Genomic DNA, 17,574 nt, shown 5'->3' on the forward strand with positions numbered 1-17,574 from the left:
AGGGTTTTGCCACCAACTATTAAGTCTTGTTTTCCAGAGGGATCAAATAATCAAATTTCTTTCTGTAAAATCCTAATAAATTTACATAATTTATTTTTGATATTCTATCTCTTATTGTTAAAAAGAATATACCCTTAAAATTATAGACTGCTCATATCTTTATCAGTGGGTAAATCAGCAAGTGACCAAATAATTATTTATTTGTTAATTAAATAAAAATCATCAGGGGCAACTTGAGATGAGATGAGATTATCGAACAGATGAGATTTCTGTACTGAATAAATTTATGCATTTACTGTAACTATAAACGGTAAAAGAGAATATGAATATGGATAGTTTTCACTCCTGTGTCAGAGTGGTGTTAGAGAGCGGAACCCAAAGCACCGGGGCTCAGAGACACGTCATCTGAAGCGGCCGGAGTGGTTTGAGTGCTGCACCAGTGCAGACGCTGCGCTTCCTCGGTTTGTGGAGAGTGAAACTTCAGGAGCAGAGAGAAAACAGGAGGGTATATCTACACTAAACACCCCGCAAACACACCCGCACGCTAAACACACCGCACACACCTTCACACAGAGCATAATAGACCGTCTCATTTACCTTAATTCACTTTAAACCCTCGCGCCTGCATTCAGAACCGACATGCCGTACGGTGTTTCATCATGACAGGTACACTATTCACTCTCTCTCTCTCTCTCTCTCTCTCTCTCTCATTCTGACTATCTTTCTCTATCTGTCTTTCTCTCTAAAGATCTCTATATCTCTCTCTTTTTAGTCTCTGTGACTCTCTTTCTCTCTCTCTCTCTCTGACTCTATCTCTGTCTGTCTCTCTCTCTCTCTCTCTCTCTCTCTATCTGTCTTTCTCTCTAAAGCTCTCTCGACCTCTCTCTTTTTGACTCTATCTCTGTCTGTGACTCACTCTCTCTGACTCTATCTCTCTTTCTCTCTCTCTCTACACCTTTCTCTGTCTCTACCTTTCTCTCTCTCTACCTTTCTCTCTCAATCTTTCTCTCTCTACCTCTCTCTTTCTGTCTCTCTCTCACTCATTCTGACCCTTGACTCTCATTCCTGCCTTCACACTGACTCTTTTCTCCTGATGTTTTTACTTGTACTGGTATTGTATGTAATTGTAAATCATGTTAGAATGGAGTGTCAGTAAGTCAGTAGTCCAGTGTGCACCTGCTTCTTCATGCAGTTTGATCATTTTAGTCTTTAGACAGCATGCCTCTCATCAACAGAAACAAACATAACAGCAGGACTACAGTGGAAATTCCAACAGAACAAACAAAATCCAGAAGGATTTCTTTTATTGGCTAAACTGAGAATGTTGCTTTGTTGACTTTAAAACAAAATAATTCATAAATAGTAATGAAAAAACACTGACATGGAAATCACTCTAATGGTAAACCACTGAAAGACAGAAATGGAGACTAGAAATATGATAGCCATTTTAGTATGAAAATAATTGTGGCACAGAGTTTGGGAGGGCTTTGTAACTCATGGTTTGGTAGCTCCAGTATGCACACTTTCCATTTCCCTTTTGGCTGGGATTATTTATTACGTCATTTTGTTTTTGTGGTGATTGGTGGATCGTTGTTTACCCACCTAGTGAGGAGGTAGAAGGTGGATAATAGTTTCTGGTAAAGAGCAGAGCCATTAAAAATATACATTTTTAGTTAATTAGTAAATTAGTTGCCCAGTTTTGTTGTTCCACCCCCAGTGAAGCTGCAATATACAAGGAGTCAGAACACAGTAAGCTAATTATATTGGTGGTTGTAATGAAAGTCTGTGCACAGCTCAGTCTTATCAGGGGATGCTTGGAACTTACTGTTATACATATTTCATGCTTGCATTTGTCTGCTACAAAAATAAAATAATTTCTCTCCAGAGTTGATACTGGTGGATTCAGTTCCTATTTTTGCATTTTATGAATATTTATGTATAAGCTTTAGCAGATATGTTTGTGAGCGATATCATATATTGGCATTAGCTTAGAATTCCAATATTGGTATATATCTACCAAATGGGCTAACTGAGCTAAAATCATTACAAGGATTAAAAAAAGAAGCTGTGCTTAAACTCCTTATCTGGTCATTGACAGGTGAATTCTGTGACACAGTCAGTTTGTTTATGATATAAAGTTTGTGATACTCTTATCACACTCTTATTTCACACTACAGAATATCTGCTTACTCATGCTGCATGTACACTATAGACTATCTTTTATTTTGCTTAATCATTCGACTCAGAACTCCCGTTCTACCCATTCTACTTACAGGACATTTACAGGCACAGCTGGTTTGAAGCCCTGCAAGCAAACATGGAGCTGTCTGAGTCCGTAAGGCATGCGAACGGGAGGCAGAGGAAACATGTGGTGGTCATGAGTGATCAGGAAACTGTAGATGATGAAGAAGCCCTCATTCAGGACTCGGTCAGCGGTGACAGAGCCCCCAGAGGTCACTGCAGTATCAGATCAGAACTGGGCAATGTGTCCCTGCTGCTTTTCCTCTACGTCCTCCAGGGAATTCCGTTAGGACTGGCCGGCAGCATCCCGCTGGTCATGCAGAGCAAGAACGTCAGCTACAAAGACCAGGCCTACTTCAGCTTCGTCTTCTGGCCCTTTAGCCTGAAGCTGCTGTGGGCGCCACTGGTGGACTCGCTCTACATCCGGCGGTTCGGCCGGAGGAAATCCTGGCTGGTGCCCACTCAGTACCTCCTGGGGCTCTTCATGCTGGGGCTGTCGTTCACCGTGGACTCTCTGCTGGAGCAGAACGGATCAAAAGGACCAGACGTGGTCAGCTTGACCGCCGTCTTCTTCATGCTGGCTTTTCTGGCAGCCACACAGGACATAGCAGTAGACGGCTGGGCGCTGACCATGCTGTCCAGAGAGAACGTGGGATACGCTTCTACCTGTAACTCTGTGGGCCAGACTGCTGGATACTTCCTGGGGAATGTGCTGTTCCTGGCTCTGGAGTCAGCTGACTTCTGTAACAAGTACTTGAGGTTTGAGCCACAGCAAAAAGGGATTGTTACTCTGTCAGGTATGATCTGGTAGTTATTATACAGTCTCTGTGATGTAATGTAAGCTTAAGGAAGCTGGGTGGTCCTAAAGTGGGTATTATGATGATATTTTACTGTTCTGTTTTTAATTATATGTTCCATGTTTTTAATTATTATTGTTTTCCTACATTGTAAATGAATACTGAAATAATTCAGACTAAGAAAGAACACATAAGGAATCATGTAGTAGCCTGTGCAACAGAGGTTTCTCTTGCTTTTCCTTTCCTAGGCCGGTCCTGATGAGAGCCAGTTTTATCATAATGTTTTTGATGGTCTTTGTGACTGCACTTAAGGACGCTTTCAAAGTTTCAAAGTCTTCAAGTATATTTTTATTAGCTTAGTTTAGTAACTCTTGCCATAATATGGATTAGAACATTACTCAAATAGAGAGCTATTCACTGTATACCACCAACTCTACCTCTTCACAACTTTACAACTGATGCTCTCAAACACATTAAGAGACAAGAAATTCAAGTAATCATCTCCTGACAAGTTCAGCACAGCTGTTAACTGAAAGCTATTCCAGGTGACTCTACCTCATAAAGCAGCCAAAATGTGCAAAGCTGTCATCTAAGCAAGAGGTGCTACTTTGATGAATCTAAAATATAAGAAATATTCTTCTAGTTTGTTTAACTTTTTTATTTTTGTTTTTAATAATTCCATATGTTTTTCTTCATAGTTTACTATAAATCTACAATGCAAAAAATATTTTATCAAAAAAGTAACTTGAGTAGAAAGTGAAGTGTTCTTTAAGCTCCACACCTAAATGGAAGTAATAAAAAAATAAAAAAATGTAAGTACTTAAGTATTGCAAGTAGTTTATTGTAAAATATAGTACTGAAGTACTGAAAGTAAAAGTACAGCACTGTGTTATTTAGAAATCACAGAAAGCAGTGGAAATTGTAGAACGGGAGCAGCAAGGTCTTCTTACTGATGAGCAGCTTTATCAATCCCGGTGACAGTACAGAGCATCTACCGCTCTGGTTTTAGTGATAATGTGGGTTTAGAATGATTCTGAAAACATTTTTATAATTGTAACAAGTAATGATGCAGCTCATAAAAATGTATCACAGTAAAAGTATTAAACTTAAAAAAATGTATTGAAGAAAAAGTGGAAGTAGGAGAAACAAGTGATACTCCAGTAGATACAGATACATTCAGGAGTTGCATAAAGCATAACTGGACAATCTCTATCGGTGAAGGTAATGGTCATCTCTCAGCTGGTGAAACAGAACTGGCAGTTAGTGTTCTCCAAGCATGTTAGGCTGTGCAATGACATTTTGGCTGGGATCAATGAATTCATAAGTTTACCCTACTTAATTCTTATATTACCACTTAACCACTGCAGCAATGTAGATTAAAACTCACACTTTTAACTTTTTATTGTCCTTTATCGATTCATGGAAATCGCTGCATTGGTTTATTACGAATAATCATGCTACTTTTAATTAAGTGTAATTGATATGTTTTACATGCCCATTTTTTCTTTTGTGTTCATCAGATTTCCTGTTTTTCTGGGGAATCGTGTTTATGGTGTCAACTACTCTTGTGGCCATCATAAAGAAGGAGGACAGCAGACAGCAGCACTCCAAAAAAAGGATGAAAGAGGAAACACATGGAGTTCTGGAGACCTATAAACAACTGTTCTCCATCATTAAGATGCCTGCTGTCTTCACCTTCTGCTGCCTGCTCCTCACATCCAAGGTATTCAGTTATCGACATCTTCATTTGAGATATTAAATAAATAAGCAAAATAATTGACAGAGTACATAGATTCTATATGACCCTGTTTATACCTGGGTTTTTACACTCTTTAAGGTGCAATAAGTATTTTATCATGTAAAAATGAATATTTTCTAATAATACAAATAACTAAATCTAACATACTGGCACGTTGTAAGAATACAAGGAAGTTTGTAAGCTATAAAATGTCTTTCTTTCACCAGCCATTGGGTTTGTATTGTTAAAGTATTTGAAAGTAAACTATAATGTAGAAAAATACTACATATTGTATCTTTAAGATGTTTTCTGACAGTCTACACAATCAATATAAGTAAGTATAAGTATAAATAAGTGTTCTAGGACTAGAACTGTTTAATTTATAGGCACCACAATCTAGTATTTAAATGGAATTTTGGCTATTTGTTGGGTTAAATTGGTAATAGTGATACATTTAATTTAATTTTAATATCTTTAAGTATTTTCAAATAAACCTTTTAAAGGCTTTTCAGTAACAATACTTCATGAAACCTCCTCTAGTTCATATTCTGCTTGAGTATACAGTGGGGGGGGACTGGGGGGATATGGCCCTAAAATATCTTTTGGCGATATGACGAAATACTGAATTTAAAAAATGATTTCAAGAATACACTAGTGCATCAAAATGAGTAATACATTTTCTTATTGCATGTGATATGATATGGCACACCCTTAACTTAGATTTTAATTTTAAAATGTCAGAAATTACTCAGATTTGTCCAGAATGTCATGGTACTAATAATGCGTTCTACATATCTCCATATATCCAGGATTAAAGTAAAATAAATGATACTGGACAAATATAATCTGTCTCTAGTAGATATAAAATGGGAAATGAGAACAGTGTGAATTTTTCTTTTGCTAAAAACAGCATAAAAGAAGTACCCTGATGTGATAATTGGGGGTGGGTGATAAGGCTTGATATTTTAGGGTATATATATCGCTCACAATATCGAAAAATGTTGGCGGTATTCTCGCGGACGATACGATATGGCACACCCCTAGTATACAGCATCAAGATTAAGGTGTGCAATTTTAGGTAGAAAATGGGAGAAACTGGCTTGGAGAGGTGAATAGTATCTGGATTGTAGGATTTACACTGATTACCTTAGTAGTGATGTTCGACATAGAGAGAGGGAGCAGTTTTGCTTGTTGAATTTGCCTTGTAGAGGTAGATGAGTTCACCCTGCTGTAACAGTGTAAATAATCTCATGCATCTTAGATTACCTCCTGAATTGGTTTAAGTATTCAGATTTGTGACTCTTTTAAATGCATCTTATGTGTGCTTATTATTATGTGTGACTGTTATATAATCCTGATACTCAGGACACATGGAGGCCCAATCCCAGCTATCTAACTATCAAGCTAACTAACTAACTTTCTCATTCCACCTGAAATGGTGCGTCGCATCGCTGCGGCATTTAAGGTGGAAAAGAAAAAAAAAAGTTAATAAAAGCTCATTTCAGCTTCCCATCATAGAGCAGTTATGGAGTGGGCAATAATAATTAATTCCTGCACCACTTGCCCGCTTTCTGAAGACATACGATGCCCTAAATTTAACTATGTAACCAGGAGCTAGGTTGCTGAACTTTAGCGCTTCTGAGAGCACAATGTCTGTGTATTAACAGTTTGAATGAACTGCGTTTTTGTGCGCACTCGCCGTTTGTGTGCTATAGGGTTGTTTTTAGCACACTGCACTAGGGCTGCAACGATTAGTTGATATAATCGACAAAGTTGGTTATTTAAATTTGTCGACTAATCGTTATTTGTAGCAGTACCGCATTACACAAAGTGCTGGGGACAGAAGTGCAATGGCAGATGGGTAAATGGCTCAGTCACACAGTTCAAACTCAACTTAGTCTGTCTCCAAAAGTACCCAAACACAACAGATTAAATATTTACTCACAAAATAATCACTACTTTCCATGTTTAAACCACATCTACACATTAAAATGCCTTTTAAATCTCATGTTCAGCAGAAGTGGAGAACATGGCGGAAATAATCGTTGACTAATCGACTAATAATTTTTTTTAAAAATCGGCAGATTAGTTGACTACCAAAATGATAATTTGTTGCAGCCCTACACTGCATGCGCTCTCTGTGTTTGGCACATTTATGTGCGTTTCATGCAAAGTATCGGAAACAAGCCCAAAATATTTTTTGACCTTTCGGTACTCGGTAGTACCGAGACATTTCGGTTGGTGCCTTTTTGGTATCGAATTTCGATACCCAGCCCTACTCAACAACAAGGGGTAGGGGTACAAATTAGAAATAGGATTGGGCTGAAGTCACCAGGTGTAAACAGAGTGTAAGTTTTTAAGCCCAGGTTGTTGGTTTTAGTGGTATGAAGATTTGATTGATCTTTGACATCTTTGAAATTTTCACCTATGATGTTTGGCGTTCCTTTTTATTGTGTATTTTTGTGCAAATATCCATTATTGACTGCTTCACATTTTTCGTTCTCACATTATCTTTTCCTGTTTCAGTTTATTGAGCTTAATAAAAGACAGCGTCACGTGTAATCTTGCCAAAGAAGTTTAGAGGTTTACTCTGTTTATCCTTTCTCTGTTTATCTCACTGGAAATGGTTGATTCTATTGACTTTGGTCTGACTGGGAGAAGCACTGTATTGCCAGTAGAGGTGTGCCAAAAAATCGATTCACATAAGAATCTTGATTCTCATTTACTACGATTCAGAATCGATTTAAAATGTCCCAAAATCGATTCTGAGGGGCGGGTTTTGGACTGATTTTGGGCTGGGTATTTTTGTTGGACCTGGCAACCCGCTTGTCCCTTCAAACCGAGGTCTTCCAGACCCACACAGAGCGTAGTAGGTGTTTGAGAATCACCGGTAAGATGGCAGAACAAGCACTATATTACCTTAGATTAACGTGTAGTTTTAATGTTTTATGGCAGAATGCTTCATAACAAGCATAAAAAAGATCGCTAGTAGTTAGTTTCAGTAACTGTTAGCTAGCTAACAAGCTAACTTTCCAGTTCCACCTTAAATAACGCTACAGGTGGCTGCGGGCTGCAGCATTTAAGGCGGAACGGAAAAATAACAATAAGCTAATCAGAGCTAATTTCAGCTCCTCATCACAGAGGAATTAAGGAATGGACAATATGAATTAATTTCTCCACCTCCTGCCCCCTTTCTGAAGAAATACAACGACCTTAAATTAACTAGTTAATCAGCAGCTGCTCCTGAACTTTAGCGCTCCACTGCTATCATCACATCAGCCCAGCAGCGTCACCTACACACCACCGCTAGTAGCCTGGTAATAAAGCAGTGTTATTTATTATTTATTTATTGTTCATTAACGTCATTGTGATATCCCAGTGATTCCTCTGTCACTGAGGACCCACATTCCTGCACATTTTATTGTTTTTGTAACACATTACTTGCTCCAGGACCAGTGTATATTATGGAGGGTTTTTTTTCAATAAGATTCATAAGCCAGAAGCAGAAATTTTTATAATTCAAATCGTTTTGAATCAAAAATCGATTTTGAATCGAATCGTGGCCCCCAAAATCGGAATCGAATCGAATCGTGAGATAGTAATCGATTCCCACCCCTAATTGCCAGTACAGCAGTGTTGCTGGAGGAAGTTGGGAAGTGTCTTGCTCAAGAGTAAAACCAGGACATTCCAAATATGGTAGAAGGATCCGTACCGGTGACCTTCTGGTGGCTAGTTTATTTGACTAGTCACCCTTCAATGACGGCAGTAACAGTAGTAGTAACTCTTTCTCTCTTTCTGTCAGATGGGCTTTTCTGCAGCAGACGCTGTAACAGGACTAAAGCTGGTGGAAGCAGGTGTGCCTAAAGCTGAGCTGGCTCTCCTGGCTGTTCCCATGGTACCCCTGCAGATTCTGCTTCCGGTGATCATCAGTAAATATACAGCTGGACCTCGACCTCTTGACATCTTCTACAAAGCCTTTCCTTTCCGGTGAGTTTCTAGGAAATTAAACATCTTACAAAGTTAGTGACGCTTTAACGATGGCAGTATGCTGTAGTAAATGTTTATAGTGATCTAATCACTGATTAACAGATGCGAGCAAAAATTGTAGAAAGTTGTGGGACTGTACAGTTACCTGCTATGGCTGCAATGATTAATCAACATAAGTAACAGTCAATTTTAACAATTTATTGACTTAAAATTTTAGTGGCGATTATTTGTTGCTTTGTACTTGAAACTGCTGAAACACAGTATGGGATGGGCACAGGTTGCCCATTGTATTCACAATCAGATATGGCCAAACACAACAGATTACATACTATATTTGCTCACTAAAGCCAATTTATACCTTTGCTCTAAATCAACAATCATGATTGTTCCAGCGAGCCTTAGTACAGATTAGTCGATTAGTCATGATTATTTTTATCATGCCATCCATTTGTTCTTCCTTTTAGGGCCCTAGAATGATTTTGCATAACATTTTGATAGCTGACGTACCTATACAAAAAATTACCCAGCATATTATAAGAAACATTCACACATGCAGGATGTTGTTATTTTTAGGAAATTCTACTTAAATGTCTTCAGTTAGGAGCAAATATTGAGCTAATTTATTTATTACTTTGAATTTGACCATGTTTTGATAAAACATTTAATGTCTTCTTTGTGAGAAACATTTCCTGAGAGGAAAACGTACTCAATGTTTATTTTTATGTATGTAAATTGCAATTAAGTTTATTATTTTTATATATTATTTATAATATTGTTTTTTTTTTATTAGTATTTACTTTTTTCAGCATTAAATTTTCCCTTTGCATTGCGCTCTTGAATTGCCTCATTAACCCAAGTTGCCAGGTTTTTTAGTTTTCATGCAAAACTGGGCTTGTTTTAAAGTCGCAGCTGAAATTTCAATGGTCACAAGGTGTTTGTTCTTTAGGCCACTATTATATTTATCATGGCTTCCAAAAACCTTTAATTGCAAATGGTTTAAAATGAAAATGTGCTGTGTTGTGAATGTCTATGGCAACTTTAGATATAGTGCTGGTTTAAAGGTCTGAAGGGTATCCTTAAGACAGACTTTTTCACTGGATTTGGCAACCCTCACTCCAAAGAAAACAGAAGCACTATATGTGGGACTTAAACACTATGAACACTATGAATATGTTTAAATGTATAAGGAGCGGATATACAAGGGTTGCGTAAGTGTGTTGTTTTGTCTCTTATTTGGTGTGTTTACATTTTTGGAGACGCAGAGAGTGAGCCGTATGTGTCACACATTAACAAAGCGTCAACTATAAAATTCCATGTTGACAATTTTTTATAGTTAAAATTGATTTTATGTTGACTAATGGTTGCAGCCCTACTGCAATGATGTGGCACTGGCATAGGCCATGCTGTGGACAATGCGTTGACTTGATGCTGAAGTATAAACCAGCCTTAAATATCAGCATGTTGCACATCTTAATGCCTTGGTATTTAAAGGGCATTTAAATTCCACATTCTTCTTTTTCTTTTGTTCTGAAATACTTGATCTTTCAAAACTCGTTGCAGCTTGCTGATAGGTCTGGAATATGCTCTGCTGGTGTGGTGGACTCCCAGTGTGAAGCATGAGGACGGCTTCCCTGTGTATTACTATGCTGTAGTGCTGCTCAGTTATGCTGTGCATCAGGTGAGTTAGCCGGATTTAAGCAATTATGTTGGTCAATTCATTATAACATTTTTAATGCAATGTAAAGAACAACTGCCAGATTCACAATAAGTGTATATTCATTAATAGCCTTGGTAACCTAGGTATTTTAATCTTATTAAAGGGTCATCCAAGGATTCCTTTCTAAAAGGAGGGTGTTCTGTATAGAACCTGTTTCTGTTTTTGTCATTTTGTTTTTAGTTCTGTATGGAAGCTTTTTAAAAAAGGGCTTTACATAGAACTAAAAAAAGGATTACACAATTATTCCCAGTGATATATCATTTGTCAGTAGTGTGTAAAACTGTGTTTAATCACATAGGTAGCTGGCCTTGCACACCATACAACAAGCCGATTGTTTGTATATAGATTTTTATATAATGTAATAACTTGGCTTTATTGTGACAGTTGCTATTCCATTCAGAATGCTAGTGGTCTTAACTAGTGGTCAGTATGCCTTAAATCTGAAAGAGATCTAAAAGTGACATGTATGCACATTCATACTGATTTAGATTCTAGATTCATAAGCAGTAGTGTAGTCTTTTAATTTCAATAGCAGGTTCTTTAACATGTAACTCCTCTGTTTCTCCACTAGGTGGCACTGTACAGCATGTATGTGGCCTGCATGGCTTTTCATGCTAAGGTAAGCGATCCACTGATAGGGGGCACTTATATGACTCTGCTGAACACAGTGACCAATCTGGGGGGAAATTGGCCCTCCACTCTCGCCCTGTGGCTGGTGGACCCCCTCACATCTAAAGAGTGTCAGGGAGCAGTTGGCCAGACATGTGGGTCTCCTGAAGAAGCTGGGGTAAGTGGACTTGGCATCAAGATTCAAGATTCAAGATTTTTATTTAGTGTCACGTCACAGAGTACAGGTGAACATGCGAGTGAAAAACTTGGCGGCAAGTTCCCACTAGTATGCAGACAGTATGAAGCATCGTCATACTACCAGTGATTTGTAATAATGTGCATAATTCTACACACTGCATAATCAGTCAAACTGTACATTTAGCCCTGCAATATATAAATGTTATATGCCTCCATTTAGTATCAACAGTTGTAGCAGTGGTAGCAGCACAGTAGTAGCAGTAGTGGTAGCAGGAGTAATAGTAATGATTGCAGCACCTATACTACTAGTAGCAGCAGTAATAGCAGAAGTAGCAATGACCGTAAAGTAGTAGTATAAATAATGATAGTACTGGAGGTAGTATTGGAGTAGTATTGGAAGTAGTAGTATAAGTAATGGTACTTAGTAGTACATAGTAGTATTACTAGTAATAGTAGGGGTAGTGCGAATAATAGTAGTTGTACTGCTACCACTCATAGTACTAGTAGCAATGGTATTAGCAGTAGTAGTGACAGTAGCAGTGTTAAAAGTATTAATAGTAGTAGCAGGAACCCTATTACTAATAGTAGTAGTAGTAGTAGCAGCAGTAGTTACAATAACAAGTAGTGGGAATAATAGCAGTTGTAATGCTGCTAGTCATGTTTCTCAACACTTTTCCTGCATATTCTACTGCATTCCCACTGTTCTGTGTATTCTAGAGCTTTCTCTGCTTTAAATGACCTTAATAAAGTATGATGTGTCTAATAAACTGCTGGATTTACATAATGACTGATTTATGCTCCATAGGGGGCTAAGGGATTTTAACGGGTAAACTCAGTAAAGGATTGTTAATTAGCTGATCAATTGGATCAGGTGGAAAATACACAGTTTTAGGGCAGTGACAAGAGTTATGAAACTGCTATGAAACTACCAGCATCACCCAGTGTTGTACTGGGTGATAAGCTATCCTCTACATCGAACTTCTAGCAAACTAGTTAGCTAAATGGATTTTCATTCATTGTAGCTTACAAGTCCTGCAATCCTATATTAACAAACACAATTTGAAAATGAAACAGTTATTGGCTGACCAGGCACATCAGGGCAAGTTAAACATTACATTTTTTTTTTCTCAAACCTTGACAATCTATCTATCTAATTTCAAAGTTATGCTAACTGACTAAGCTGCATTTTATTAAGCACACTGTGGGTTTGATCTGTGTGTTTTGATTCAGATGTGTATTTTTAACCAGCTATCAGAAACAGTGTCATCACAGTTTACATGGTTAGCCCACCATAGCCTTCCTTTTAAAAAAATCATATGTTTTAACGTCAGCTGCTGCTACAGCCCGCTGTTAAAGCTTGCAGTGAGGGTGCTTCCCTACTCACACTAACTCTCCACCACGCTTCCGCAAAACAACTAAACTGATTTGCTGTTTCTCCTGAAAGGCGGGACTTTATCCATGAACCGGCACCATGATTGGTGTTTAGAGCTTTCCCATTCACACAGTGCTCAGTGGCCTGTCTTCTGATGAATCCTTTTTTATTTAATATAATACGGGAAAATTGAGGGAAAGCAGTGGTAGTGACAGTAGCAGTGTTAGCAGAAATAGTGGTAGAATTAGCATCAGTAGTAGATTCAGTAGTAAAGTATTAGCAGTAGTTGTAACTGTAGGGATTTATGTTTAATGGAATTTCTGAACATTGCTAATTCTGAATAAAAACTGCAAAATGATTAATTCCTTCATCTGCTTTCAGTGTAAAATGTTTTTTTGCTACTTTAATTGTGGAAATCTTAGATTTTTTTGTTTTGCTTTGACTGACAGTTATTTTTATTCTCTCTGCAGTTGTGTGTTAAAGAAGGTGGCATGTGTGTGACGGCGCTGGATGGCTACTATGTGGAGTCTCTGGTGTGTGTGGTAATTGGCCTGTGTTGGTGGATATTCTTCGGGAAGAAAATGAAGCGGTTACAGGAGGAGAGCCCAGCAGCGTGGCACTGCAGGGTCCGCAAATAGCACTAATACAAATGGACACAATGAGCCCAAAGCCTCGGACTTCTAAAGGAACTGTTCAAATGCTAACATTGCTAACAATGAGTGAAAGCCAATCAGAAGGAGTAAGTTTTCCAGACTGGATTTCACTCATCTGCAATGTCAGTGTATTTGAATGAAGTATGAGTTACACCTGTACACGTTTCCTTCTTTTCAGGATGCCTTTGCTCCTCCTCTTACTCTGTTTCTCATACATGTGCTTTCCTTTCCGGACTCTGGTTCAGTTTTAACTGGACTGAGAACTTCCATGATAAAAGAGAAATATTTATCCTTGTTCAGATGACAACGGTACAGTTTTTGTGTACTGTTTCATCATTACTGTGGCTGCTTCCTCTCCATCTCTAAATCGGTTTTTAACAGAAAAAAGGGCACACACACACACACACTATTAGTAATTCACGATAGGTTAAAGTTCTGTACTGTAATATACTGTATTGACAAGGTAGCTGCTGCTCCATATTAATGTTCAACCATCAGTTCTCTTTGCTGAATATACAATCACACTGTCTGTTAACTGTAACCTGAGTTTATTGTGCCTTGTGATTGTTTTTTTTGTTTTTTGCAGTTTATAAAAATTCTTTACGTACAGTAGGACCTTTTTTAATAGAGTTGTTTGGTGAAAAATCAAATTATCCGATTTCTTATTTGTACTAAATGCTTTTGATCAGCCAACATATGTATTCTTTTTTTTTTTAGCTTGGAAAAAGAGATGGTAGGATAATGTTGCCTACAAACACTGGACTTCATCAATTTTACTTCTGTACTACCTGCATAAAAACTTCAAAACACAGACAGATTGTTTTTTTTTTTTTTCAGGGTGTTTTGAAACACGGCAGGGTTGCACAGTATTGGGCAGAATGGCATTGCAAAAGTTTGTTGTTCTGGAGTACATTTATATACTATTTCCCAAAATTAGTTTTTTTCTTTAAAATGGTAGCCAATGATCGAACATTGCATTATATTACTAATTTGACTTTTGTACTGTGTATTGAAGATTGGTTCAAAATAATATAAATTAAGCAGAAAACTGCAAATTGAGTAATTCAGTTGCTGCGTTCGGAATCACTCCCTCTTACAGAAATAGTTGTAGTGCTGTTCAAAATCTGAAGATTTTATACATTTTATTTCCTGTGTAGTCCACTATTAAGCACCCATAATGAAGCACAAAATGTAGTGTACAAATGTTAGAATTATACACTGGAATTCCCAATGTATACCATAAAATGTAGTGCGGTGGTGTTGCGTTTAACGTCCTCAAAGCAGCACAAACAAGGATTGTTGTTTGGTTGGTCTTTTTCTATTCAGTTTTATATATATAGCAAATGCTACATAGTTAATGGCGAATGCGTTAAATGTAGTGAAACTTGCAATGTTACAGCAGCACAGAGAAAAGAACAAAGAAACGGACAGAGAAACAGGTCAGGAAAATATATAAACAAATAATAATAAATCTATATATACAAATTGTTACAGAAAAAATATACTGAAATATAACAAAAGGAAAATATATACATTTATATACATCTTTTTGCGGCAGTGCTATGCCCCCATCACTAGCATTATAAGCCTGTAGGGAACATCATGTTGTGGGTAAACGGAGGTGAGCTATTCGACAAAAGTCAATGCTCATTTTCAGGTTTTGCTAAACTACAAGCCCATTTCACACTGGAGTTCTCCTTTAATGAGTGAACTATTCCGAACACAGCCGATGTAAACGGTGTGCCTTGTAAGGCAAGTGTAGTAAAGGTGAAGTGTATTAATATACGACTGAAAATGCTGCCGCAAAGCTAACGCCTATTAGCATGATTCATTAATTCAGTTTTACGTTTTCTCTAATTTGTCATTAGCAATTAGTTGTCCTGCTGTTCCACTTATTTCTGTTAGAAAGTATAGTAGTATAGTATACATTATCTAATTTCAGTTTTAGCTAATAAGGGTCTTCATGTAACGCTACTATATTGAGTCCTGTGTTTGTTTGCAGTGTTAGCCTTACACCATATTAGCACATATCAAAAATAACTAACCTGATCTGCTGCATTTTAAGTGATAAACCATGATAATTTGATTATTTCCCAGGCTATTCCTTTAAAGAATGTTTACATCTGCAATGTGGTCAAATATTAACACCAGCCAACATTAGTTTTATCTTTTTATTCATATTTCCTGCAATGAACCAAAAGGGAAATTGTTCAACAGGTCACTCTGAATCAAATTTAGTCTAATCTCAATAGATTCTGTTTCATTCTGTTGTAAGGAATAAAGCATTCCTTCATGTCTGAATGCTAAGAATACCTGTTTTTGGTTAGCATTTACTAGCTACTGGTCTCTCCACAGTTTTAGCTAGCTAAGCTAGGTCGCTTAAAGTAACAGAGATAATGTATAAGCAGCTTAATGCTAAATAAAACATATAAACCATTTCAAAATATGTAGCTATGGTAGCTAGTTAGTGTTTGTGAGTTAGGCAGGCTATCACAAATATCACAGCTTTGAGGAGTTCAACTTGAGGAATAAGCTGACTGAAAATCCTAATGATTAGCAAAGCTGTTAACTGCTAACGACTGTTAGCATGATGCGTTGATTAGGGATTCACTGAATATACCAAAAAATATTCAGCCAAAAATGGCTTTTAGGGTTTGTCCAAATAAGAAATAGTGAAAAATGTTGTTATAGTAATTAAAACAGGGAGAAAAAGTTCAGTATTTGTTTTTTGGCCCAGTGTCTCATTTTGTTTAGTTTGGATTATAGAAACATTTTAATTTAATTTCAGTGCATCACTAGCGTTAATGCAAAGTGATCTCCCATTCGTTATTAGTGATTGTATGGAGGATTGTTTGGTTGCCCTGAGACTTAAGAGGGTTTTTAAAGTCGAGATTACGTAGGTTACGTATGGTCTGGCTATGCATGAAAAATGCCTTATTCCATGCCTTTTTACACATTATATTTATGTATTTGAATGTGTGACTGAATTTACCTTACCAGCTAATTACAATGTGTTTAGTGAAGGAAGTGTACAGTAACTGTGTTTGACAATTTTTACCAAAATAAGATGTTTTTTGGGTAATTTTCTTTAATTTAAACATTCGGTAATGGAAGTATTTTCATAATGGCAACTTTAACTTGGCTGATGTCATAAGCTGCATTCCAAAGCCTAGGCTGCAGTCGAGGTATGGCGAGTTTTTGGTCAAATTTCCCTTTGAAGACTCTCTCACTAGCCTGTTAATCACACATATGGAATATATTGGTCTAACAAGGCTGTGGGGTGACGCCTCCAGCAAACATTTGTGTTATGGTGACATTGTCTTGTAAAAATCATGTTTTTTTTTTGTTTTGTTTTTTTGTTTTTTTTATTACAAAAAAAAATCATTATAAATATGAAAACTAACATTTTAAAATTAACTTTGCCCCTGAGGCTTTGTTTTTTGCTGAATTGTGGCCATTTTTCTGTGGGGTGACTGAAGATCAGGAAGGATACATCAGTTGTGTCCTCAGAATGCCAACTGTAGTCCATCTTGGCTGCAGCCTATAGGCCTTGTAATGCAGCAATAATAGCAAGTCACCAGCACTTTGGAAAAAAAAAAGGATGCACAGGATAACGGTATCTCACTAAAAGAAGTACAGTTTAAAAGAGTCCAAACAACTGTTAGATTCATAGCTATTTCGTCATTTATAATAAATATGCTTTTTTTTGTCACATGCACCTGAAAATCAATGTTCATGGTTGTGAGTAAACAGTTTTTAAGGGGCAGGCCGCAGCTACTTGACAAGTTGAAAATATGTTTTAAATGTTCTGAGGAACATTTTAGCTGCTTTCCCAAAGTGTAACATTTATGAAAATCAAGAGCATAAATTGTATGAAATTAAAAGAACATTGTGCAACACTGAACATCAATCCATTTGTATTGTTCTTTACTTCTCCTGCACTACACTTAACATGTTAAATTCTTTTAATTGTTTTTTATGTCAGGTTTCACTGGAAAAAACACAGAATTTTAGTCAGACATGACTCTTCCTGTACCAGTTTTCTCCAGTTTTCCAAATCTTTTGAAGTTGTAGGAAACAGTACTCTTCATCAGGCTTCATCTGTAATTTCTCTAAAGAAAATACATTTACTTTTCATATTTACAGAGTTCTCTTTGTTGTAGATGTTGTAGAGAAACTTCATATCCTTAATAAAATAAAAAAGTTATTTTTGCAACAGAGTGAGCAATGCACCATTTTTTTTTTTTTTTGGTTGTACCTCG

At 37.1% G+C, this 17,574-nt stretch overlaps 1 protein-coding gene and 1 long non-coding RNA gene across 3 annotated transcripts in view; one reads left to right on the top strand and one right to left on the bottom strand.

The window, feature by feature from the left end:
* The window catches only part of LOC125804584 (uncharacterized), a 432,046-nt gene that overhangs the window by 325,805 nt on the left and 88,667 nt on the right, over positions 1-17,574 (bottom strand). The window lies entirely within an intron of this gene.
* On the top strand, positions 412-17,222 carry slc33a1 (solute carrier family 33 member 1). Of its 2 annotated transcripts, none has more exons than XM_015600826.3 (7): positions 412-505; positions 2,276-3,038; positions 4,559-4,761; positions 8,579-8,763; positions 10,324-10,441; positions 11,052-11,267; positions 13,130-17,222. In XM_015600826.3, the coding sequence occupies exons 2-7, from the start codon at positions 2,318-2,320 to the stop codon at positions 13,295-13,297; spliced, it is 1,611 nt and encodes a 536-aa protein (XP_015456312.2). In that variant the 5' UTR covers positions 412-505; positions 2,276-2,317; the 3' UTR covers positions 13,298-17,222. The 2 variants fall into 2 exon arrangements, with proteins under 2 accessions (XP_015456312.2, XP_007231608.2); XM_007231546.4 differs by having other exon boundaries at positions 414-666.

The sequence above is a fragment of the Astyanax mexicanus genome, chromosome 9 (assembly GCF_023375975.1).
Source record: "Astyanax mexicanus isolate ESR-SI-001 chromosome 9, AstMex3_surface, whole genome shotgun sequence".
Taxonomy (NCBI): Eukaryota; Metazoa; Chordata; class Actinopteri; order Characiformes; family Acestrorhamphidae; genus Astyanax; species Astyanax mexicanus.

What these genes read in the sequence shown, in the direction of transcription:
- slc33a1 (XM_015600826.3), top strand. Translation starts at nt 2,318, where the DNA reads ATGGAGCTGTCTGAGTCCGTAAGGCATGCGAACGGGAGGCAGAGGAAA. An exon ending in GCCTGCTCCTCACATCCAAG is followed by an intron (nt 4,762 to 8,578) that starts GTATTCAGTTAT and finishes TCTTTCTGTCAG; the next exon opens with ATGGGCTTTTCTGCAGCAGA. An exon ending in TCAGTTATGCTGTGCATCAG is followed by an intron (nt 10,442 to 11,051) that starts GTGAGTTAGCCG and finishes TTTCTCCACTAG; the next exon opens with GTGGCACTGTACAGCATGTA.